This window comes from Vanacampus margaritifer, chromosome 9, assembly GCF_051991255.1.
Source record: "Vanacampus margaritifer isolate UIUO_Vmar chromosome 9, RoL_Vmar_1.0, whole genome shotgun sequence".
NCBI lineage: Eukaryota > Metazoa > Chordata > Actinopteri > Syngnathiformes > Syngnathidae > Vanacampus > Vanacampus margaritifer.
In genome coordinates, this window is record NC_135440.1 from 5,129,732 (window position 1) to 5,153,743 (window position 24,012).

At 39.5% G+C, this 24,012-nt stretch overlaps 4 protein-coding genes across 5 annotated transcripts in view; 2 read left to right on the forward strand and 2 right to left on the reverse strand.

The window, feature by feature from the left end:
• Nucleotides 1-10,099, reverse strand: part of sdha (succinate dehydrogenase complex, subunit A, flavoprotein (Fp)) — a 12,179-nt gene extending 2,080 nt beyond the window's left edge. Inside the window, exons 1-14 of the mRNA XM_077575802.1 lie at nucleotides 9,949-10,099; nucleotides 9,133-9,213; nucleotides 7,762-7,923; nucleotides 7,507-7,650; nucleotides 6,735-6,899; nucleotides 6,481-6,629; nucleotides 6,263-6,387; nucleotides 4,897-5,065; nucleotides 4,202-4,397; nucleotides 3,962-4,133; nucleotides 3,458-3,576; nucleotides 3,265-3,376; nucleotides 2,877-3,007; nucleotides 2,678-2,791 (exon numbers count right to left, since the gene is read on the reverse strand). Coding sequence (XP_077431928.1) covers nucleotides 2,678-2,791; nucleotides 2,877-3,007; nucleotides 3,265-3,376; nucleotides 3,458-3,576; nucleotides 3,962-4,133; nucleotides 4,202-4,397; nucleotides 4,897-5,065; nucleotides 6,263-6,387; nucleotides 6,481-6,629; nucleotides 6,735-6,899; nucleotides 7,507-7,650; nucleotides 7,762-7,923; nucleotides 9,133-9,213; nucleotides 9,949-10,011 — 1,902 coding nt within the window. The 5' untranslated portion in view covers nucleotides 10,012-10,099. The remainder of the gene's footprint in view (nucleotides 1-2,677; nucleotides 2,792-2,876; nucleotides 3,008-3,264; nucleotides 3,377-3,457; nucleotides 3,577-3,961; nucleotides 4,134-4,201; nucleotides 4,398-4,896; nucleotides 5,066-6,262; nucleotides 6,388-6,480; nucleotides 6,630-6,734; nucleotides 6,900-7,506; nucleotides 7,651-7,761; nucleotides 7,924-9,132; nucleotides 9,214-9,948) is intronic.
• Nucleotides 10,100-10,254: 155 nt separating this feature from the next.
• LOC144057848 (coiled-coil domain-containing protein 127-like) lies at nucleotides 10,255-16,325 on the forward strand. 2 transcript variants are annotated; one of them, XM_077575803.1, is made up of 4 exons: nucleotides 10,255-10,373; nucleotides 11,076-11,213; nucleotides 12,934-13,178; nucleotides 14,898-16,325. In XM_077575803.1, the coding sequence occupies exons 2-4, from the start codon at nucleotides 11,084-11,086 to the stop codon at nucleotides 15,342-15,344; spliced, it is 822 nt and encodes a 273-aa protein (XP_077431929.1). In that variant the 5' UTR covers nucleotides 10,255-10,373; nucleotides 11,076-11,083; the 3' UTR covers nucleotides 15,345-16,325. The 2 variants fall into 2 exon arrangements, with proteins under 2 accessions (XP_077431929.1, XP_077431930.1); XM_077575804.1 differs by having other exon boundaries at nucleotides 10,362-10,470.
• An 84-nt stretch (nucleotides 16,326-16,409) lies between these two features.
• On the reverse strand, nucleotides 16,410-18,069 carry mrpl32 (mitochondrial ribosomal protein L32). The gene is made up of 3 exons (XM_077575807.1): nucleotides 17,887-18,069; nucleotides 17,594-17,787; nucleotides 16,410-17,075 (listed from the first exon to the last, which is right to left on the reverse strand). Exons 1-3 carry the CDS (start codon nucleotides 17,978-17,980, stop codon nucleotides 16,824-16,826), a joined length of 540 nt encoding a protein of 179 aa, XP_077431933.1. The 5' UTR covers nucleotides 17,981-18,069; the 3' UTR covers nucleotides 16,410-16,823.
• A 201-nt stretch (nucleotides 18,070-18,270) lies between these two features.
• Nucleotides 18,271-23,735, forward strand: psma2a (proteasome 20S subunit alpha 2a). Its single transcript, XM_077575805.1, has 8 exons — nucleotides 18,271-18,403; nucleotides 18,865-18,941; nucleotides 19,649-19,781; nucleotides 19,893-20,015; nucleotides 21,700-21,781; nucleotides 21,978-22,051; nucleotides 23,104-23,161; nucleotides 23,241-23,735. The coding sequence occupies exons 1-8, from the start codon at nucleotides 18,363-18,365 to the stop codon at nucleotides 23,355-23,357; spliced, it is 705 nt and encodes a 234-aa protein (XP_077431931.1). The 5' UTR covers nucleotides 18,271-18,362; the 3' UTR covers nucleotides 23,358-23,735.
• Nucleotides 23,736-24,012: the final 277 nt, after the last annotated feature.

The following is a 24,012-nucleotide window of genomic DNA, read 5'->3' on the forward strand; positions in this document are numbered from 1 at the left end:
ATGCATATTCATCGGAGTAGTGGGTACAGTCTGCTACTTGCTATTCCCCGGAAAAAAAGGCCGTCAAGAAAGTGTAACGTCTGCACGCGAAACGGACAATCGAAGTGAAACGTATCTGTTGTGCAAATCCTTCTCCGTCTGCAGTGTTACAAAAAGAAAAACTGTATTTGAAACATCCACATAATTGTAAATAGTACCACAGTTGTACACATTTGTAAATAGTTTGCGAAATTGTTTTGTCAAATTGTTACACTGTTGAATGGAAATAAACGTATTTTGCAATCCAAAAACACTTTTTCATTGTTGGTGGTGGTGTATTACAGAAGTAAAGCACTATTTAGGTGTTTGTGGCATCATTCATGGACAAAAAGAAGTGTAGAATTCACTACAGTGCATGAAATAACATCGTTTCACAAAAAGCTCTTTTTCTCCGCTTTTTGTTTCAAAACAGAGCATTTCGGTGAAACTAACCATTTTCTATTGTTGATTACTGAAGAACGGAATAAAGTAGAAACAAACTTTTTTTTGATAAAAGATGAGAGTTCAATCTTTCATTTGGTAGTATGTGTGTTTCCATAGTCCAAACACAACATTTTCTGTGGACCTTGAAAGATCAGTCAAAATGCTTAAATCGGCTGGCACTGGCGACATCCCGTTTCTGAAAACGTCTGGCAGCCAAAGAGTTAACGTCCTTGGCAGCCCTCCGTAGGTTTTTACTTAACGTCATTTAACGTTTTTGGCAGTCAAAGAGTTAAAAATTCAATTTCTCTTGTGGTATGGAAAATACTCATTTAGCACGTAACAGCATCACATGTTTATGCTTAAATGTGGACACCTGCATTTCTTTATCAATGGGCTTTTTACTTTACATGAGGCGAGCACAGTATGACCTTGACAGATGAGCCTGCGCAACACAGAAAAGTACCTCTTTGTTTTAGACTGCTTGTCTTCCAATCTAATTTACCTTCCCTAATCCTTGCACAATAATCTTCCCATCATGATAATTTACTGCACACTCTCTCACAGACCACCACGGAAACCCTGACAGACGCCCACTTCTCTAATGTCTCTCAAATAAAGACAAACAGACACTGGCTGGTTACCTCACCCTATTAATTATAACTATTTTCTCAAATGTATTTGACCACATGAAAAAAATCTAGACGTTTTACATCAAACCTTAATCTTAGAAACAGGTAGGTAGTTGTAGTTTCATAGTTAGTAACTATGAGGCAGCATAATTAACTCATTCTGGTATCAAATACTGCTTTACTAATAGAACAATCAGCAAAATGTATATTCAAACTAAAATAATCAAGAAATGACAGAAGCAGCGGATTAGCTATTACATTTGAAGTCTTGTGTCGAATTAAGAGACTTTAGGAACTGCAAAGCAAGTTAAAATATCTGTCAAATTAATGCAATTCTCCCCCCCCCAAAATCATTCAGCGCTGGATGGTCTTTTAGTCCCTGTGTTGCAGCTCAGTTTCAGGGTGATGGCAATCTTATAGCCTAAGGCAGGTCTATTCAATTAGCAGTCCACAAACCACATGTGGCCTAGAACGAAGTCTCTGGTCCAGCTCTCCTGAATAGAATTGCATTGAAAAGATGCAGAGGGCATCTCGGTTCGCAAGATTTCAGAAATCCCTAAGGTGTTTCATACCGTGAATGCAACACTCCTCGTAGCCTAGCAAACAGTCAACCCACATTATTACAGAGTGTTGTTTTGACGCATGGCTAGCGGTGCTAACAGGTGTAGCGTCCTTTCAACTTTGAAACATAAAATTGACAATGGAAACCATTGATTTACCCTCAAACATTTGCAGGGTTGAAATTCTACCTACAGACGTGTTTGAAAGTGAAACACCGTTGAAGAACGCTGTTGAATGAACTCAATGTCATGCCCAAAGCAGTCCACGCACAGAACTGATACTGCACAATTGTGCTTATTTGTCCATTTTCTTGACGGCATATGCTTCCGAGAGGAACTGCTTGTTTAACTGCTGTTAGGACACACAACTGGCTAGGTGTTCTTTGAGAAGATTTCAACATTCCTCTGTTTGACATGTCCAATAGTTTGACATGAACAAATATTCTGAATGTCATAAATATTGCATGTAGTTATGTTTATTGCTCAAACACAACCTGTGCTGCCTTTAACGGAACCATCCGCTAAAGGATCATCAAAATTAATAGTGTGATTAATCTGTGTTAATACATGATTAATTTGATTTTTTATAAATCAATGAGATAACACTAACTTTGACAGCACTAGTTTGTATGCACTTTGAGGTATGCCTTGGTAATGTGACCAAAAATCATGAACAGATTTTTATTTATTGTTGTATCAAATTAATAAGATTTTTATTTAAGTGAAAAAACACCTGGTTCTGGTCAATAACATCTTTGTTGTGATTTATGCTGTTTTTGATAAGCCTTTGCCATGTTTCCAATTTTAAAAGGTAGATTTTTAAAAAGGGATTATTTTTCATCTGTATTGGTTTGAAATGTGTCATTATCAGCTGTTTACAGGGCACCTAATGTGTCTTGCCCGGCTACATTTCTTGATTTGAAAATTTGGCCCAACTGAATTAGTAATTGAATAGCCCTGATATATATGGTTAATGCAGCACACGCACACGCACACGCACACACACAAAGATGAAGTGTACACTACCTTGCCAGTTTTGGGGTTAACATAGGACATGGTGTGTTTTCTCCAGTGCTGCTCAAAGGGCTTCTTCTCTTGACCCTGCAAGGGCTTTGAGTAATCATACTCATCAATGCGATCCTGTGATCCAAGAGACGTAATGTCAGAGGAGGAATGAAGACAGATGCTTTTCTTCTTCTTTTTTAATCTCATCTGTAACACAGACCTTGAAGTCCTCTCTGGCGTGAGCTCCTCGACTCTCCTTTCTCTGCTCAGCCGAGTTAATGGTTTGGACGGCGTTCAGCATCAGATTTTGCAGCTCCAGTGTTTCCACCAGGTCCGTGTTCCACACAATGCCTGACGAGGACAGAAGTCAGAGTGGAAATTAAAAATTGGAAACAACAATGACGTTTTCAAGTTCAAACTACAGAAGCAAGATAGAGATAGCAGTGAACATGTCATGGAAAATGAAAATGGCCAACGGCCAATAATACGGTGCACCTTATGTGTGTGTTAAATACAGAAATAGCACACGTAACTGACATATTTCAAATGTATTTATTGGCTATATTTGTTATCAGCATTCATCATAACTAGTTATAAGTGAAATATACCTCTGTCAAACGTCTTGATATCTTCCATGGTCTGGTAAATGGCATTCAATTTGTCACATCCCTCCTTCAGAACAGAACCAGTACGGAACACAGCAGCGTGAGCCTGCATAGCCTGGGTAAGCAACATGAAAAGGAATTCAATGTAGCATCACGTCTTTGAATGTGTGTTTGTGGACATTCTATGTGAACATACTTTCTGCATGTTGAGCCTTATTTCAGAGGTTCTCAAGCTTCCGTTGGCAAACCTCATCTTATCCAGGTTGGCCACAGACTCTTCTCCAGCATTGGACTTAAGAGGGGAAAGTGCCTCTCCTGAAAGGGAATAATCAAAACCACCATGATGTTAGCACAAGGTTAAATGCAACTCACCTTATTTATACTTGTAAAGCACTTTTTTTTCAACTGAAAAAAATTAAAATGTTTCAGGTTACAATTTTGCTGCTTTGGTGCTTTAAGTGTTGAAAAAAAAATTACCAAATTAAATAAAAAAAATAAGAATGTTAATAATTGACTGTGCTTTTTTTGTACTGCACGGCCGCAGTTTCTAAGCAAACTAGTTGATTGGGCTCCGTTTGAGACTTCAAAATGCATGTCAGCACCATTGTAAAGTGAGGACCCTGTGTACCTGTAAAGACAATCTTGGGTCTTACTTATCTGCTATTTAAACTGAACCCCGACCACAACCACGCCTCCTCACCAGGTTTGTGCTCCTCAGCAATTGTGAGGGCGCAGGCTCTGCCAAACACCACCAGGTCCAAAAGAGAGTTGGCGCCCAGTCGGTTGGCACCATGAACACTTGCACAGCCAGCCTCGCCACAGGCATACAGTCCACGAACCACCTTATCCTCGCCGTTAGTGTGAGTGATCACCTGATGGCAGGTAAAGATCCCCAATGACCACAGCTGCAGAAGAGTGGTGTGTGAAAGATGTGACTTACCTGGCCCTTGTAGTTTGTAGGTATGCCTCCCATGTTGTAGTGGACGGTTGGCAGAACAGGGATGGGCTCCTTAGTGACATCCACTCCGGCAAAGATCATGGCCGTCTCTGAGATGCCAGGCAGCCTTGTGGCGAGCTGCTGAGGTGGCAGGTGGTGTAGCTGCAGGTATACGTGGTCCTTGTCTGGACCAACACCCCTGAAGAACCACACCCACGCAATATAGTTTAGTGTTCCCCCGCTATGTCACTGATAATTTTTTGCATCCCTCCTACATTGCGTATTTTTGTTGTTACCAGTATTTCTGACATAGGGACACTTCTGAGTTTGTTACATTTTTTCTATCCCATCCATTGCATTTTCCATTATATGTTAGCATTAGGCTATTGGACTTTCGTTAGATGAAATTGTATGGTTTGGTCGAACGTTTTGGTGTTTAAATGTACAAAGTTTAATTCTTGTGTATTATGTGTAAGTTTTACTGAATGAATATAAAGGAAACACTGACAACCAAATAAATCATATGTAGCAAACGTATCATTACAGTCGGGGTTCCTTTTAAAATATCTCTGTCTTTTAAAAGATTTCAGATTTCCACCTATTCAGGATGTGTCTGGAATATATTTCCCGCAATAAACGGGATTCATTGTGGATTCCATCTTGTATTAGAGTGGCAGGATTCAAGAATGAACAGTTACCTGCCCTCTCGGATCTCGATGGTCATGGAGCGGGAGACCACATCTCTGGACGCCAAGTCCTTGGCGTTCGGCGCGTAGCGCTCCATGAAGCGCTCACCCTCGCTGTTGATCAGGATGCCTCCCTCGCCACGGCAGCCCTCAGTGATAAGACAACCGGCTCCGTAGATCCCTGCAAAGATCGTCATGTAGAAATGACTGTGAAATTACTGCAAACAAGATGTGCCTTTTAAATATTTAATAAATAAAGTAGTATTTCTGGAAGAGTGGATCCGGTGACACTGGTACAAGCGTTGGCAAGAAGAACTCCACTTGATAAGGTGATTGACAGAAATGTTTATTAGTGATGGGTCACAATAAAATAATTCACACATAATGCTGTCAAGGTCAATATAAAGAACGACTACACTAATTTGACAAAACAGAAATTAGTTTACTTTTCCATTTGCAGTGTATTTTCGTCATCTTTGCAATAAATTACCAGGATGCTACTACATAAAATAAATAACTGCTTTCCATTTGAGAAATGGTTACATCATCATCGGTTATTATTAAATTGTTTATTTTGAATACCGGGCAAGGAAAACTCAAAACAGCAAATTCAAACAGCATCATGTCAACAACAAAGTGTGTAATGGGTCAATGGACGAAAGTCACAAGTGATTACCACTGACGCAAAAACATAGTAAACTGAAATATGATTATGACACAACCTCACAGAACGTGGTCATTAGTGCATTGTGGAATTTGTAAAGAAAGCAAGATAAGCCTCCGTCGCGTTCCTAAAGGGATGATCAAAACTCTTGAATGTGTCTGGTGAGAGCACGGCATGGGGGAGGGTGATTCTACCGCATGTTGTTTGTTTAAGAACGCTACGAGGTTTAACTTGATTTCTTTAAAGGCGTTTCACATTGTTCGGCAGAGAGCCTGCCGCCATTCTACGTCACTACGCACTGAATGTGTTGCGACGTAAATAACAATGGCGGTGTACGTCCAAAAAAAGTTTCTACAAAATGTATTAAACTGGAAATAATTTTTGAAAAATTTATCTCATAGTTATGTTAGAAAGAACCAAATAAATAATATAGAGCAAACTTGTCATGACAGTCTGAGTTCCCTTTAAGCTCGTGAATGGTGCGTGTGCGAGACTACAAGCGCTCAAATGAAGTGTTTTCAGTTTGTTTTTTTTCCACTGGCAGGTAAACAAGCTCATCTCAACCTGATGAGTAGTATAGCTTAACTGTTTCAGGGTTTGTACTTTCGGGACCTGGATTGCCCAAACCATGAGTAGCAGATGTGTTTCTGTTTTTGAAAATAAAACAACTTGGTGCCACCTTTTATTGTCACAACGTGTGCATCATTTTCTCACCAGTGGGATGGAACTGCACAAACTCCAAATCCTGGCAGGGCAAACCTGCTCTGGTCACCATGGCGTTTCCATCCCCAGTACTAGTGTGAGCAGATGTGCAGCTGAAATAGGTTCGACCGTAACCACTGGAAACAGAGACAGTTTTGGTTCCATCATGTACACATTGAAGCATGTAAGCATCAACACTGCCAAAAGTCCAATTATGTAAGTGTGCTTACCCAGTAGCAATGACAGTATTCTGAGCTCGGAAGCGATGGATAGATCCATCCTCCATGCAGAGTGCGATCACGCCTTTGCACTCGCCATCTTCCATTAGCAGGTCCAGCGCAAAATATTCCACAAAGTAACTGGTGTCATAACGCAGAGACTGAACATATAACACAAAATGGAGACAAATGCTCAAAGTACTGTAATAGGTTTGTCCAAACACTCTTTGCATTCCAAAGTGATGACAGTAAAATGAGTAGCATACCCGTCCATACAGAGTGTGAAGTAGCGAATGTCCAGTCCTGTCTGCGACACAGCAGCAGCGGTGGGCTTGGCCTCCTTTGCCGTATTTTAGACTCTGACCTCCAAAAGCCCTCTGGTAGATCTTACCATCCTCTGTGCGGCTGAAAGGCATGCCAAAGTTCTCCAACTAGTGGAGAGATAAAGTGGATGTGACATACTCTTTTTGGGTTACCTTATCTTGCATATCAATATCATGCAATTCCATACATACAGTGTCTATGTAAAAAGTTGACATGTTCATATGCCAGGTTTTTCTGATGTTCAAACAAAATGAGACAGAGATTTCAAACCTTTTTTTAACCATTAATGTGGGCTAAACCAGTGCAACTACAACCATTTTAGTCTGCCACTTTACAGAAAAATACATCCAAAATAAATAATTTATTGAAATGATTAATTGGATTAATCATTTTAATAAATTCATAGTACCTGCAGTTTTTAAAAAAACAGCATGAATTTAAAATTTTAAATAACACTTTAAAATAATGATTCTTTTTCTATCTGCTTAATTATTATTTTTTTAAACAAAATACCGGAAGCAATACACCGATCACAACTTTGTACTTCATGACTATTTACATAATGTCATCCAATACAAGAGTTGTTTAAAAATTCTGTCTGTGTGCTAGTGCCAAAAATATATTAATGCTCAGTTTTGAATGACAGAGAGATACTAATTTAACCTAAGGTTTGTTGCAGTTGCTTTATAAATTTAAATGAGTATCAGTCTTTACCTCCACTACAGCTGCAGGAGCCTGTTCTGTCATGTAGTGGATGGCATCCTGGTCCCCTAGCCAATCAGAACCCTTCACCGTGTCATAGAAATGCCACCTCCAATCATCATTCTCCATGTTCCCGAGAGCTGCATTGATTCCACCCTGAAAATACAGATTGTTCAACTATTTACTTCACCAATATTATTAAATTTAATTTGGTCTTTACCTTACTGGAGCTATTTTTTAATAAACATTTTGAAAAGAGCACTCTACCTGTGCCGCAACAGTGTGAGACCTGGTGGGGAAAAGCTTGGTGACACAAGCTGTGTTAAAGCCAGCCTCAGACAGGCCAAAAGCTGCTCGGAGTCCCGCTCCTCCAGCGCCAACAACCACAGCATCAAACTCATGATCTACAACTGGGTACTGATTGGAGATCTGAAGAGAACAATCAAAAGCACTTCAATTTTAGAAAACCTTGCATGTGCACGGCCTTCATATTGTTTAGTGACCCACAACAACCACATGATGTGGACTAAATCCAAATCAACACCAGGCTATTCAATTGTGTTATTGGTCAACCTTCTGAAGGCAGTCACCCTTCTGAAAGCGGACATAAACGAGATCTGAAAAAGGACAGAGGTAAGGGTCCCAGATTGATCTTATTGGTCAGCTTTCCAGAATGCGCGATTGCTCACTTGTTCACGCTCGGCTTCCGGGATGGTGCTTGCCCATAGAGCTTTACAAAGCCTCATATTCTCTTATTGGCAAGCTGTAAAATACAGCGGTAGATAGCCACCAACATTCAGTTAGATGATGGCTGCCTGCAGACTAGGGGTGTGAATTGCCTACTACCTGGCGATTCGATTCGTATCACAATTCATAGGTAAAAATTCGATTCAATACCAATTAATCTCAATACGAATCTATAAATTGATTATTGCGATTTTTTTTTACTCAAATTTAGAAAATACTAATCAGGAAACATGTACATGTACACTGTAAGATTTGTATGAAAATGTATTTATCTGAAAATTCAGGCTTATAATTGAGCCACTGCATTTAACAAACAGGTTGCAGTCTGTTTCATGTTTGAACAGCACTGAAATAAAATATTAAGGCTTAATGTTCCATTAATATAACATTCTTCCATGCTTAATGTATAAATCCTAACCCGAAGTAAGACATTTTGTTGAATATTCCCATAAAAAATTGATGTTTAAAAATCGATTTGATCGCATATCGAATCGATTCAAAAATTGCGCGCTGTAATATTGCGCTATATTGCAGAATCAATTTTTTCCCAACACCCCAACTGCAGACAGAGATTTGACACATGACTGCTAAGATGGGCTTCATTGATGATAGCTCATTAGCGGCTAACTAACTAGTCATGTACATGTGCATCCACCTTGGGTGAAGGAAGCCGCTTGCTCGCACACAATGTATGCACACTGCCCACATAGCGATGTACAGCATGTTAGACTCTTCATTAAAAGGACAGTACATAAGATTCATTCTGATCTGAGTGCAAAAGTTAATTATTATTATAATTATTAATTATGATTCGATACTTGCTTTTCAACGCCTACTCGAAATCCCATTCGAACCATCACAGCCCTAGTGTAGATGATTAGTTCAACTCACATCATCAGAAACTTTTGCATTCTTCTTGCCATAGATGGAGAAGTGCAAATTTCTCGAACCTTGAACTGCTGTAGCAGGGACCTGGCAGCAAAGAAGAAAATATTTATTAATTAAAAGACTGAGCTGGTATCAAAATACTGTATTATAGAAGATATTTACAATTGAAAATCTTGTTGTTAAACAATAAACAGGCCTTCTGTTACCAGCGGTACCAACATGAACCTTACTTGCTATTTTTCATTTGACTGGCCTAATTAAACTAGCCTAGAAGTTTTCTACCTAACCCTGCTGAATTTGACCTAAAATAGTACTACATTAGCTGAAAACCAAGTCAGAATTCGAAGAACTACTACCATATAGGCTACGATATTATGATGAACACTAATGTGCGGTGACATAATAATAGGTCTCTAATGTTTTTGTTATGTAGTGGATCCTAATCGTTGTATGATGCTAAGTTAACGACTAAGCTAACAACAAAAGCAACCCTTCCCCACAAGGACAACGAAGTAAACTTGGAAAAAGAATAACTCCTGGCCAAAGCACTATTAAAATACAAATGCATGTGCATGTGCATGGTTTGAAGGAAACGGCAACAGAATATGTACTTTGATGGCCCTTCAAAAGCTTATTTTCGCTGCAGCACTAGTGTCACATTGAAGCGGCCCTTTGCTACATAACGCAGGTTACGCAAGTCAGACTCCAGTTATGAAAGCGATGCAGCGCAGATTTTGTGTGTGTGTGGGGACGTACAATCATTTGTAAATTTGCATATAGGTAATGTACAAATGCATTTTTACAAGCATTCGTACTCACAGCTTTCCTAGAGGACATTATCCTCTTGGAGAGGAGACGAGAAGCAGCTTGAACACCAGCCATGTTGTCAGTCGAAGGGAAAACGCCGACTTCAGACCCAAGGTAGACAGTGAAGGCGGTTGACGTATTCCGTGGCACTGGAATGAACCACCTTGCGATAAACAGGGGGGACACATACAGTATAAAGTGCTACTGGAACTGTCTTATAACTTTTGTTGCGACTAATTTTACTATATGAATACCTTATGGTTTGAATTAATATAAATTATCTTGTACGTGTGCGCATTTTAATACTTAATGGAAAATGTTTAATAACACCAATCGAAACAACCCCCGTTTGGTGTCGACAGGCCGTCAACGCATTCAATAACAAGGGTGTTTGGTGCAGGAACAAATGTATAAGTGACCTAGACTTTCTATTGAAGGTGAGACACAACACCACAAACCGTACATTAAAACAGGAAAACGCTGAGTTGTCGGACTCACAAAGCCCCGTTGGATGCGTTTGTGAAATACACTAATGTGCGTGTGTATGAGCCCGTAAGCTAACTTGTTAGCTAGCTTTTTTGCTTTTCCATAGCCTTATTTGTGGTTAGCTGGGTTGTCAAACTTGCATGCATGATACAAATAAATGTTCTGCCGTGGATTTTTGAGTTGATTAAGATGATACGTTTATAAAATTACTATAATTGATCGCTCTGTCGTTTCACCCTGTGATTCAGATATTTGAACGTTTTCTGCTCGATCTATTACCAATTAGTGGATTTCCGAATATTCGCGGCTTGGCATCCGCAAATTCACTTATTCTCTGATTTTCTCTGTCTCTCTAGCTCTCTCTCTAGCTCTCTCTCTCTCTCTCTCTCTCTCTCTCTCTCTCTCATTGTTTTTGGAATGTATGAGCAGGTTACCCCCATATTAGCGTTCTGTAGAATTTTTGGTGTTTACAAACATTTTATTTTATATTTTCCGCAATGCATTTTATTGGGTGTCAATTATGCATATATTTTTCGCAGATTTGCTCAGCCACAGATTGCATAAACCATGCTACTTAAAACTTGGAAAATACATGTAACCCCACAAAGATAATGTTAATGCTAATGTTTTGATTTGTTTGTGTGGTGTGACAGCAACCTCCATGAACAACCTGAATGACCCCCCAAGATGGAACATTCAACCAGACCCACAAGAAAGGGGGGATGGAGGCGCAGATGGCAACCAGTGGAATTATGCTCTGCTGGTGCCTATGCTGGGACTGGCTGCATTTCGTAAGTTACATATGTGTTCAATGATGGAGCGCCAGATAAAACTAAACAAATTAGCTGCCATACAATTAATTGTGAAAAGAAGTTGAGCACTTTTTGAGAATCTGCTCTCAATTGCTCTAATACAAAAGTTACAAAACATTTTGTAAGCACCATTATGACCTGTGATGAACATGCAGAAGGAAGATTAACGTGTGTGCCTGTAGGCGAGTTCCTTTGCACTGTACACTCTGTTCTTTTTCATTATTGATGTCAACTTATTATATTGAAAAATCTTGGGGAGCTTCCTAATTTAAGGAGTGGACTGAGGCTGGTATCAGTGCATCATGAACCACCACATATATATGTCCACATGACAGCTGTAGAATTCCATGACTCAAGCCACTGCTGAACCAAAAACAAAGTCAGAAGTGTCTATGCTAGGCAAAGGATAACAAGCATTGGTCACTTTTCAGATGAAAGACAGTTTAGCATTTCCTTTGGAAATCAAGGTCTCCCAGAGTCTGGACAACCACAAACGTGGAACTGCAGTTTCCACAGTCAGTGATGGTTTGGGGAGGCATGTCATTTTCTGGTGTGGCTCCATTGTCTTTGATCAAGTCCACTGTCAAGACAGCTGTCTACCAGGAAATTTTAGAGCGCTTCATGCTTTACGCTGCCAAGGAGCTTTTTGGAGACAATGATTTTTTCCCCATAGCAGAATTAGACACCTGCCCACAGAGCCAAAACTACCAATACCTGCTTCAATAGCCCTTAATTGGCCAGTAAACTCGCCTGACTTAACCCCATTGAAAATTGATGTTGTATTGTCAAGAGGGAACAGAAAACCTGAAATGCAGACCATCTAAAGGCCAATATCAAAGCATCTTGGGCTGGAATAACACCTGAACTCTAAAAAAAACTGATCATCTCCATGCTACGCTTGCCTTTTCCTCAATATTCTAATGATATGACCAGCAGATGTAATGACCTAATGCACTGAATTGATTTTGCATCAAATCCATTTTTTTTCCCAAAGTTGTATAGTGTCAATTGGGAATTTCTGTTTCTATATCAAATGCTTTTTCTGTGTCTCAACTGATTAAAGCTGCTGAAGCATTGTTTTTTCAAATACAGTATTATGCACAATATGTCATGTTCTTCTGAATTTAATCTTGTGTTTGTCTATTTTTTTTACAAGCCCATATTAATCTTTGTTTATTAAGTATTGTATAAATGTTTGAGTCGGGTCAATATGTTTGAGGTGTACACTTTCTAATGAACATTTGCTGGTGTAGTTTTGTAATTCCGGCAATGTTCTTTGTTTTTTAGTGGTTGCGGGAGCACTGTAATAATTCCCCCTCCAAGTGGGGAATTTTGATATTGATTTGATTTAAGATATACTGTAATCCAGTTATAGGTGGCCTGAAGTAATGGTGTCAATTCTTTACATTTTTATACCATTTGGATGAAAATTCATCATTCCCCTGTGCTAGATTTGGTTTTAATTACCAATTGTTTTGCAAGTGTAGCTCTGTCATGAAATATTCTGTTAGCTATTCTGATTTGTTTGTAGAAAAAGTGCACAAAATCTAATTTCTCAGTCAAATTTTGGGTCCTTTCATTTACATATTTTACACTCATTCTTTAGAGCTGAGCAATTACATCACTGCAGCAGCTCGTATTAATCTTAAAATAAGGGGAAAATATACTTTTAAGACTTGAATACCTGTTGTCTTCTTAGGTTGGATCTGGACCCGTGAGTCTCAGAGAGAGATCGAGAAGGTCAAATCCAAGTATAACAAGGATGTGTTCTTGGTAAAAAGTGAGATGGAATCACGGTACGAAGACACGTTAACGGAGAGGCGCAGAGCTGTGGCTACCTTGGAGCTGGAGCTGGAGAAGGAGCGACAGAGGGTGAAAGGTTACAAGCAGGCCATGATCTCTCAGAGCCATCTTCTGGTAGAAGAACGGAAACGTTTACAGCAGGTAGCTAATCCCTTGTGCAGGCTGTACGTGTACCCAGTGTTCATTTCATCCGCCATCTTTAAATTTAGTCTCAGTTTTAGTCCAGTTTCAATCACGCTTTTTAGTTTTTACCATAGCCCGTCAACCTCATCCGTTTTTATTTAATCCATTTTTAGTCTACTATACATCTAGCATTTTAATCTTCATTATAGTCCAAGAAAACCTAATTTTATTTGTCTAGTTTTAGTCCACAAAAACTGTCAACGTTTTAATCAGGATATTCATTTATCCCCTGTATTTGTCTTTTTTGTCAGCAGATTATGTTGAACATTTCAAATCTAAAACTATTTTACATAAAGTTTTCTCTCATCTTTATGGTGAAAACCAACTACACACACAATTACAGTGTATCAACAAGTGGCCACTATGGCTCCATACTATGAGCTAGTAAGTTAGCCTGCATTAGTTAGCGGTCGGATTAACATTATTGTTGGAACTTTACAGCCGTTGGGTTAATGTTATGTTATAACTGTAATTATTATTTTTTATTTTTTTAAACCTTTCACCGTGAATCCACCTCCTGCCTGGTTCATGAGTTTTTGCATGTTGCACTCGCAAGCTGCAGATTTAAAAGGGGGTGTGTTACTATATGTCACATGACACTTAACAGCGCACTGAAAATGTGCAAAACAGACATGCGATTTATGCCCGTTTCCATCTGTTTTTCTTTTGCGTCCGACATTGCTTTGGGACTACAAATGTACATGTGACATAATATCCGGTCAAAACGTACGACGTGTATCCGGTCTTGCCTTCGGTTATTCACAATCTGTTTCCATAGCCAAAATTTCCATTTTAATTTTTTCGATACACTTCAAAAACCACCCCCTCTATGGGTAAAAAGTTTTTGGCAAATTTTGGGCCCTTTTTTGAATTTCTAGTGTTTCCATTCAGTGTTATTTTCACATTTTTTCCATCCATCCATCCATTTTCTTAACCGCTTAGTCCTCACAAGGCTCGCGGCGGGTGCTGGAGCCCATCTCAGCTGCCTTCGGGCAGTAGGCGGGGTACACCCTGAACTGGTTGCCAGCCAATCCAGGGCACACAGAGACAAACAACCATCCACACTCACAATCACACCTAGGGACAATTTAGAGTGTTCAATTAACCTGCCATGCATGTTTTTGGAATGTGGGAGGGAACCGGGCACCCCTAGAAAACCCACGCAAGCACGGGAAGAACATGCAAACTCCACCCAGGAAGGCCGAAGCCCGGACTCGATCTGGGGGGCGAAAGTGCTAACCAGTCAGCCACCGTTTTCGCATTTCTTGAAAATTCTAATAAAAATGGGTGGATGGAAAACCAACTGGTGACAGGCTAGCACAGACAAGATTTTACAAAATGGTATAATTTTCGTCTTGTTTTTGTTCATGAACTAAAATGTCCATAGATTTTTGTCTAGTTTTTATTAAATGAAGTACATTTTCGTCTCTTATTAGTTGATAAAAATGCATGCTGATTTAGTCCTAGTTGTTGTTTATTAATGATCCAGTCTAGTTTTAGTCTGGTGAAAAATGTGTGTTAACGAAATTTTTTTTGTTTATAGTTTTTGTTGATGAAATTAACACTAGCGTATGCTGACTGAAACTGACCTATTTAATTAAATCGATCGAAAACATTGAGCATTTTGTGTGTCTCCCGCTCTCATAACATCAAACAATCTGTCATCTTCTCCAACAGGAGCATGAGTGGTTAGAGGAAGAGAAGCAAAGATTTATCAAGTCTGGAGCTGGAGGGGCCGTCCTGCGTCAAGCCACGGAGCAACAGAACGAGTGGTTCCAGAGAGCGAATGCCACACTGCGGGAGCTTGAGGCTCAACTTGTGGAGCGCCAGAATGCCTACTGTTCCCTAATTTTGCCTCGAGACAAGCGTCTCGAGATGGAGAGAAACATGCTGCTGAAGGCCGTCAAAGAGCCCGCCACAGATGAACTCGATCTCGAGGTTGATCTTAAAGATATTTTTAAGAGGGATAAGCATTGTGCAAACTTAATGAACATGGACAAGAGGAAGAACGGAAGTCTCATGTGGGTGTATCTCAAGTACTGGCAGCTGCAGGTTACTGTTCAGAAATACAAGAGAACTGAGGCGGCTATCTTAGGGGAAACTATTAAGCCACAAACAAAATGATGTAATGATGAGGCAATGGTTTACTTGTGGATCAGAAATGGAATATGCAGGAAGTTCTGATCTTTTGTCACATTTTTCAAAATGTTGTAAATTAGTTCTTCCTTCATTTAAGATACCCAAAATAAGACTCAATAGCTTAACATGTTGAAATACAAATGCACTAATAGATCAGGGGTGGACAATTCTGGTTGTCGAGGGCCGAAGTCCTGCAGCGCTTGCTGATGAGCTGGTCATTTGATTCAGGTGTGTTGGATCTGGGAAACATGTAAAACAGGGTGCATAGGAGCTCTCGAGGACCGGACTTGGAGACCCCTGTTTTAATGTGTCCCTTTACCAACACCCGATTCATATGATCAGATCATCAGCAAGCTCTGCAGAAGTCTTGATAGCAATCACGATCATTACAATCAGGTATGTTGGAGGAGGGAAACATCTAAAACCTGCAGGACTCTGGCCCTTGAGGACCATGATTGGCCACGCCGGACTTAGATGATATCCACATTGGATACACAATCAACGCTAAGAATATTAATTTATTCTTTTGAAATATTTTTTATTTTCATTTTCAGAATTTGTCATCCTTTATTCATCATTGTGTGACATGCAATTGATAATCAACATTTTCTTTGATACTGCCTGATTCAAAGTCATTTTCTCTTGAAATTCAGTGGAATCTGCTGATGCTTAATCATCTCCAGCTTTAGGTCATCCCTGATGTGATTCAATGACAAATCACATAAGGTGATATCTCTATTTGCACAATTTAACAAGTATCAGAAGTTGTGTACTCACATATTTTTTTAAGTAACATTTGAACCTATGAAAAACTGTCAAGGTGGAATTTTCTAATAATGTCAATAAGACATTTATGTTTTAGTTATTACCATATCTTTGTGTTTAGGTGCTTAATTTTATCTTAAGATGCATAGACCGCAAACACCTTGTATTTTGCACACAATAAAGCCTTGGTGTAGGACTTTGGTACGGCATTTGTGTTGTTTCTATTTTCCCAGTTAAGGATAAAAACTTGTCAACAATAATTGTATGAGTTGAGGCGGAGCTCTCATGTTACTGGTTCACCTGAACATGATACATGTCTTGAGCATGAAGTATGTACTGTATAGTGTAGTGTATGGACATCATGAGTGCAATTTTATAAAAATAAGTGTACCTGCCTAAAGTTAACTAGGATATGCTCCAGCTCCCCCATTACCTTAATAAATAGTATTATTGAAAATGGATGATCAAATGACATGCTTTTGTTGCTTTTTTTTCCCCAAAATGGATTTATTAAACAAAATATTTCAGTTTCAGTTGCTGCTGTACACATTTATACCAGCATAAACAAATCAAATGTTGTTAATGGCATGTGACTGCAGAAACAAAACAAGCCACCATCACAGACAACAGATGATAGCACATCAGTCAGTGTGCATTAAAACTAAGGTGTGTACTGTATACAAACACACGCCATGAGCATTAGTGGCTGAACCAGGCGGGCCGTTTCCTGGGCCTTTCTACTATCCTCTTGTCTTGATCCAACTCGCTTGCCGTCTCATCTGCATATAAGACAACGGTCTCCACAGTCGGGGCCCTAAGAGGACCACCCTCCATCGCTTGAATTTGTTGACGGATGAGAGTAGTCTCCTTGCGCACTTTAGTATAACAGAAGCCACATAGGATGTGTTTCTGCTTTAGGTGGCCGCACTCTGGACAGGGTTCAATGTTCAGCTGAAGGAGAAGTGAATGGGGTGAACTTTTTAGTCATGGATACATTTAATGGAGACTCACTCTGGACACTGACACAATTTAATGACAACAACAGCTGGATCCCAAATTACAAACATGACACCGTTTCAAGTTTACATTGATAGTGGCAATAGCAGCTATACTTATTTATATTGTGCTAAGTGTTTCTAATAATACTAATTGTAATAACGTGAAAAATAAATGTATAATAATATAATTGTAAAATAACAAAAATGTGACAATTACTTTGATTAGAGATTTGAAATGGCCTTGTTTGTGTGATTGTAAGTACTGTAGGTAGGTTGCCTGTAAATGTGCCATGTAAATCCAGTGTATACTCCTCCTCCTCGGTCTGCTACAACCCTAATGATAAATTAGAGTAAAGTAACATACTGTAAGTGGCCTAAATAGAACAGCACTGGCTGCTGACATTTTCAACGCAAATTTCTTGAGGTGACATGGAATTCGGTATAATAAATGGACGGTCACTTCTGGTGTACCTTGACTTTAAGAAGTTTGGGCTCAGCCCTCCTTCTTGTTCGGTTGACCTCGATGGTGCGTCTCTTCTTGGGTGCTGCCATCCATAAGATGCTGTCCAGAACGCCGGGAGGTTGCTCCAGCTTCTGCCCCTCTTGCTCTTGCTGCTCCTCGATATAAGGCAGCAGACTGGAGCCATTAACTGCCAGTGCTGGAACTGCACAGACAATCGCACGAGGATTTATAAAAAAAAAAACGAAAAAAAGAAAAAAGTAAATATTAGCAAATTGTTGTTTGAATTACGGAATAAACTCACCCAACTGTCGTTCTATTCCGGCCGCCTGCAGAAGCCTGCTTTCAATGTATAACAAGGAGCATCTTAAACTGTGCAGCAATGAAGCCAAATTCATCTTATCTCCCAAGTTGAGTTCTTTCAGAACCTGACAAACAGCTCACGGTCATTGATGGTGTCGTCATTAAAGGGCGACAATTTATTTCTTCCTCTGTTTCCTTTTGGTCACACGGGAAACATTATTGCCTTCTAGTGGTCGATCCTGCACTAATATGTAATTTAAAAAAAAAAAACGACTTTAATATTGTCAATTTTCGGTGGATTTTAGGTTCTGATAATGATAATTAAAATAATCATACTCCAAGCAGAATTTAAAAGCTCTCATGTTATGTTTTTAATTCAACGCGTGATTTGTTGTGCACGGCCGTTTATGGCGTCTAGGTGGCACTGTCCTCGATCTAATTTTGTTAGCCGACTCACAACAGAAAAAGAAAAAGGAAATGGCGGAACGTGGCTACAGTTTCTCTTTGACCACATTTAGGTAAACTTTATAAAATTGTCATTGAATCAAAGTTATCCGATAAACACGCTGTTTTACGAAAAGTGTTGTTTAATTGCGATAGTTGAAAATCTGTATGGTGTCTTTAAAGCTTATATCTTTATCATCTGATGTCGTCTATGCCCTGTCATTGCCTGGGAGTGCAATGAATCAGCTACAAATACGATTAGCATGTTGCTAACCAATTTATACGCGGAAATTTTATGTGATATACGTAAATCCATCTTTCTCAACTGGCCTTTACAGGTTATGTGAGTTAGATATAACTGCCAATCTCCGATATTATTTTTCAACCAGTTATTTTAGATTAACTAAGTGTTCAGCTTTCACTTGTAAACTGTCGCTAAATGTGGCGGAGTGTTTATGCATCGGTATTTGACTACAAATTTAACCTTCCCTCCGCAAAAATATGTTTAATGCACTGTCCCCATCTCTTTTCACAGCCCTTCTGGTAAACTGGTGCAGATCGAATATGCACTGGCTGCTGTAGCTGCTGGAGCTCCTTCAGTCGGCATTAAAGGTAACGATTTCCCAGTGATACCCCAATTTTGCTGTTTAGAGACAGTTGTGAGGAATGAGCGGTTAAGAGGATGGATGTTCCATTTCATTGGCTTTGTTGTATACTGAAGACATTTGGGTTTCAGCTCAAAAGAGAAAAAAGACAAAAAGATAAGACAAGGCATAGGAATTCCAGCATTTTTCATGGTATTATTTACACCTAGATGTGTTCAACAACTCGTGACAGAACACCTTTTGTTTAGTTGTCTAGCCATACAAACCATGAAATATAAGGTGGTATTCTGAAAGTTTGTCAGATATTCATCTTTTGATCTGATACCCAAACGTCTTCAGTATACAACAAAACAAAGGAATTGACCTTGGCTTTCCGATACTTTTGGAGGGGATTGTACAATTGATTTGTGTTACAATAACAACACATTTGATAAAACCACTACTATCTTGTGAGCTATCTAAATGAGTGAAGAGTTATTATACTTAATGATTCCCACATTGTCTTTCATGGGGAATTTTATTGACACTACAGTTTTCAACAGGTGCATGAATATGAAATTGATGTTAGTATTTCTAAAATATGCAAGCCTTCCATCTAAGCTTCATCTACCTTATTTTTCATAAATGTATATTAGATACAGGTAAAAGTTGTAAAGAGAGACTCTTACTTGTAAATGCTTTAGGAGGGCTGATGTGTTTCTAACATTTTTCCAGCTTCAAATGGAGTTGTCCTGGCGACAGAAAAGAAACAGAAATCTATTCTGTATGATGAGCAGAGTGTTCACAAAGTAGAGCCCATCACTAAGCACATAGGCATGGTGTACAGCGGTATGGGGCCTGACTACAGGTGGGTGTTTTTCAACATTTTGACTGCGCAAATAACAAAGTTCTTGATGACAAATATTTATTCCACTTAATTAGTGTTTAGACAAAAGGTTAATAAGTGTTGTATTTGCAGGGTTTTGGTCCGACGAGCCAGGAAGCTGGCACAACAGTACTTCCTTGTTTACCAAGAACCAATCCCCACAGGCCAGCTTGTTCAGCGAGTGGCATCTGTAATGCAGGAATACACGCAGTCTGGGTGGGTGACGCTTAAACGTACCATTGACCATTACTTATTTTACGATGTGATCATTGACCAGTGCATATAGTTTGGGTGGGTGGTATTTCGGCCCGGTGCATATAGTTTGGGTGGGTGGTACTTCGGCCCGCGATACACACCAAGCGACCCAGCTGAATGTGACTGAAGTGGACCATCATGAAAAAAAATACAGTTGACAATCCTTCGCTTTCACACCAAGTGACTGAGCAGCGCACATTACCAGCGCGCTCCACCGAAACACATATACTGTGTTAAGGGCCGCCACGCCCTATATGCAGAGTACGCATAGTGCTTAGGGAACCATTGTCCGTGTGGGGCCCCATTTGCCTGTGGGTACGGCGCACGCATGCACTCGACATGTTGCATCTGTGAGCACCCGTGCGCGTCGCGCATGCATTGGATGAGACATTATTATGTTTGTTTTAATTTAAAGACATGAATAACCCATGTATTGTGATTATCAGTTACATAAACAAGGTTTTGGGGGGAAAAAGTGCTCACATGCTTATGAGTGGCGATAAGTAAAAGAAAACCAAGCACGTCATTCACGTTCGGCAGTAAACTTTTGGTGCGTTCAATGACCACTCACACAGTTGGATAATTCAAATATACATAGAAAAAGCTCATTCAATATATCAAACAGAATTAAATACGTGAGCACATTGCAGGGGGTACGTGGAATCATTTTATAATTTATTTCCCAGATTAAAAATCTCTGTCATAGACGCACCAAAATCAGAATAGCCGCATGGCAAACTAAATTTCTCATAAAGCTCACATATTTATTTTTTTCGAAGCGTACACATCCGCCTCAAAATATCCCAAACACTATCGACTACTTTCCAAAGGGCAATATAAATAGTACTCCGTGCTACATGATTAAGAATTGTGATATCACAATGACATGGAGCTGGGAGATACGATGGAAATGTGCGTGACATCAGCCAAAGAGACTGCAGGTTTACCTTCTCTTCTCCGGTTTGCAAGTTGAAGACGTAAACAGACAGTAAAAGAAACAAGAAGTAAAGAGCGCGCAGCTAAGCAAGCCATGACTTGGCGTCATCTTCCCAAGATGAAACAGTTTCGACAAGATCATTCTTCCTCGTCGTTTTTCTGGTGGTATCTCGTGAAGTAAATGAAGACATTGTGCAAGGGAAATACTCAAAAACAGTTAACACAACAATCTTGTTGAATCATGAGAACAAGCTAGTGGAGCAACATGTGGAATGCATGCACAGGCTGCTGACGTACCATTCACAGTTTAGCCGCTACTAAGTAGCCGTGCAGCCACCAAACCAAAGTAGCAATCAATCGTTTTGATCACCACAACCCATGTGAATTGCGAATGACTGCTGGCCTGTGAAAACTTGTTTGAACCAGTCCGTGGCGCAACAAAAGGTTGGGGTTGGGTCTTTAAGCCATGCAAACTATTATCATTGCATGAGAAATGCCCCCCCAACCTGCGAAAAAAATAATAAAAAATTTGGGGGCACCATCACATTTTTAAACTTAGGGCACCCAACGGTGACTGTGTGGCAGTTCAGTCGGTTTTGGACATGTCACTCGGTGTGCGATGGGTACTAACTATTTCCGGATGCATTCTGCCTCACTTGATGTGACTGCGCTGTCATTTTTTTCTACATCTCTCTCTCTCCCTCTGCAGTGGAGTGCGTCCATTTGGGGTGTCGTTGTTGATAGCTGGATGGGATGAAGACCAGCCTTACTTGTTCCAATCAGATCCCTCAGTATGTTGTTTTTATTTTCTGAAGACATGATTATAGATGTGAAACTGCACGATGAAAATCTGATTCCCTAATTTTAAATCTTAATTCAGCAATGGCGTCTGAGTGGAAAAATTGTGTATATGAGTCACTCAGTCTATTCCATATAGTTACAGAAGAGTATTAATTCTATTATTGCCCCCCATCTTTCCTTTCCCAGGGAGCATATTTTGCATGGAAAGCCACAGCCATGGGAAAAAACTACGTTAATGGAAAAACATTCCTTGAAAAAAGGTACCTTGCTTCACACTCAAGTTATACAGTAAATTGCATTCTGTTACCAGTTTTGCATCTCATGGAAAGGACTGGTTGAAAATATTTGAGCTACAAAATGATTTAATAAAAAGGGTTACAATTACTGAAATTTCCAGCCAGGTTGCTTTTTACCTCACGCTTAGAATTGTTTGACTTTAAATGTGATGCGGTTAATTTATGGATTTTTACTAACCAGCTTCATGCCGTTACTATAGTTACCAATAGTTTCATACTCTTGTGTCACGTCTGACAAATTAATTTGCAGAACATTTTACAGTGGACCAAATAAACTGTCTGTATTCCAGTTATTAGAATGAAACAAATGACCAAACAGAATGAAAACGCTGTTTACATGAGGGGTCCAATCTGCTGTTTACATGCGCCTCTCCATAAATTAGAACAGCTGTTTTACAGGTGTGTGACTCACGGAGATCGGTGTAAACATCACGTGATGTATCGAGATGTTGTTCATTCGTCTATTTAGCACAGTAGCTGTGATTGTTTTAACACTTCATTAAAGCTATAAAGCTTGTTTTTGTTATGTTTTTTTTTGGGGGGGGGGGGGGTAAACCAGTGTTTAAGGTAAGTAAAGTAATTGAAAGTTAAAAACAAAAAAGCAATCTGTGTGACACCGTTCTTTGCAAATATCCCATAATAACTTGCAGCTAATGAGTTGAAGCGGCCAATATCACAATTTTTTTTTAGATGGCTACATTTCTTTGTTGCTGCTTTAAATCAGGTGCGCTTTGTAGTCAAGAAATTACGGTACAAGGCAAGACAAGCACATTTCATACACAAAGACATTGCAATGTACTTCAAAATAACCAAAAGCACAACACCTAAAAGCATAAAAAAACAGAACAACTGCATACATTCACAAAGTAGACAACAAAAGTAACTTAATAAAATTACTAATAGAACGTACATTGACTTACTAAACTCCTAATGGATCTGGACATTTTTCTGCATCTTCAAAAGTTTACCATGCTTCACTCTACAGAATTGTTTTTTGATTGGATTTAATTCTCCAGGTATAACAATGACCTGGAATTGGAAGATGCCATCCACACGGCCATCCTGACATTAAAGGTACAATTTCTTGGTCATAAATGTCCAGAAAGGGGTTTGTCTGTCCTTCACATGCATAACATTTACTGTTGGGTTACAGGAAAGTTTTGAAGGTCAGATGACTGAGGAAAACATTGAGGTTGGCATCTGCAACGAGGCCGGCTTCAAGAGACTCACCCCAGCAGAAGTGAAAGACTACCTGGCAGCCATTGCATGAACACTCTGTGCATGGTGATGGGGCTCACTCGGGCTCACAATATGTAGACATTATAGTGTAGTAGCCAGCAACTGCATAAATCATATTTCTCTACAAAGTGACCTTTTTTGTCATTCCAAGATGATTGGCAGGATGATATTTACGGCAATAAAAGTGACCATCTGTGTGCAAGTACTGTATTGGGGCAGCCTCACACAGCAAACCCGATCTCAACAAAATAAAATGGTGTTTTTATTACACTAATTGGCATTTTGGCAAACGCCATTCATGAAAAAAGTGGTAGTTGGCTACTGCACTTGTGGGCTCTGAGTGAAACCTCAAGTCTTCCATTGACATAATTTGACTTAAAATATTTGATAAAAGTGGTTTCCTGCAAAATCTCTTGTCAGCACTGAGTTCATTTGTCAACAGAAGTCAGCATGAACCAGTGGGATGCTTGAGATGACCCCTCTAACAATAAGGTTGCCTGTACAGCAGTTTTATGTAATGTTCCTTCTTTTGTGACTAGGACGGATAGTTTGTATTTTCTCTTGTGTATCAGTTACTCATTGAAATAAAAAGTAAAACTGGGGTAGAAAAAAAGTCGGGTTCAAATTGTGTGGGTGTCTTAAAATCTTTGTCAACGTCATCTTAAAGCGTTAGAACGGCAAAACAT

Bases quoted from the DNA above. Each gene is read 5' to 3' on its own strand.
- psma2a (XM_077575805.1), top strand. From the start codon at position 18,363: ATGGCGGAACGTGGCTACAGTTTCTCTTTGACCACATTTAG. The intron at 18,942-19,648 runs GTAACGATTTCC...ACATTTTTCCAG, and splicing joins TCCTTCAGTCGGCATTAAAG to CTTCAAATGGAGTTGTCCTG. The intron at 21,782-21,977 runs GTATGTTGTTTT...TTCCTTTCCCAG, and splicing joins TGTTCCAATCAGATCCCTCA to GGAGCATATTTTGCATGGAA.
- mrpl32 (XM_077575807.1), bottom strand. From the start codon at position 17,980: ATGAATTTGGCTTCATTGCTGCACAGTTTAAGATGCTCCTTGTTATAC. The intron at 17,788-17,886 runs GTGAGTTTATTC...TTGTCTGTGCAG, and splicing joins CGGAATAGAACGACAGTTGG to TTCCAGCACTGGCAGTTAAT. The intron at 17,076-17,593 runs GTACACCAGAAG...CTTCTCCTTCAG, and splicing joins CCAAACTTCTTAAAGTCAAG to CTGAACATTGAACCCTGTCC.
- LOC144057848 (XM_077575803.1), top strand. From the start codon at position 11,084: ATGAACAACCTGAATGACCCCCCAAGATGGAACATTCAACCAGACCCA. The intron at 11,214-12,933 runs GTAAGTTACATA...TTGTCTTCTTAG, and splicing joins GCTGGGACTGGCTGCATTTC to GTTGGATCTGGACCCGTGAG. The intron at 13,179-14,897 runs GTAGCTAATCCC...CTTCTCCAACAG, and splicing joins AACGGAAACGTTTACAGCAG to GAGCATGAGTGGTTAGAGGA.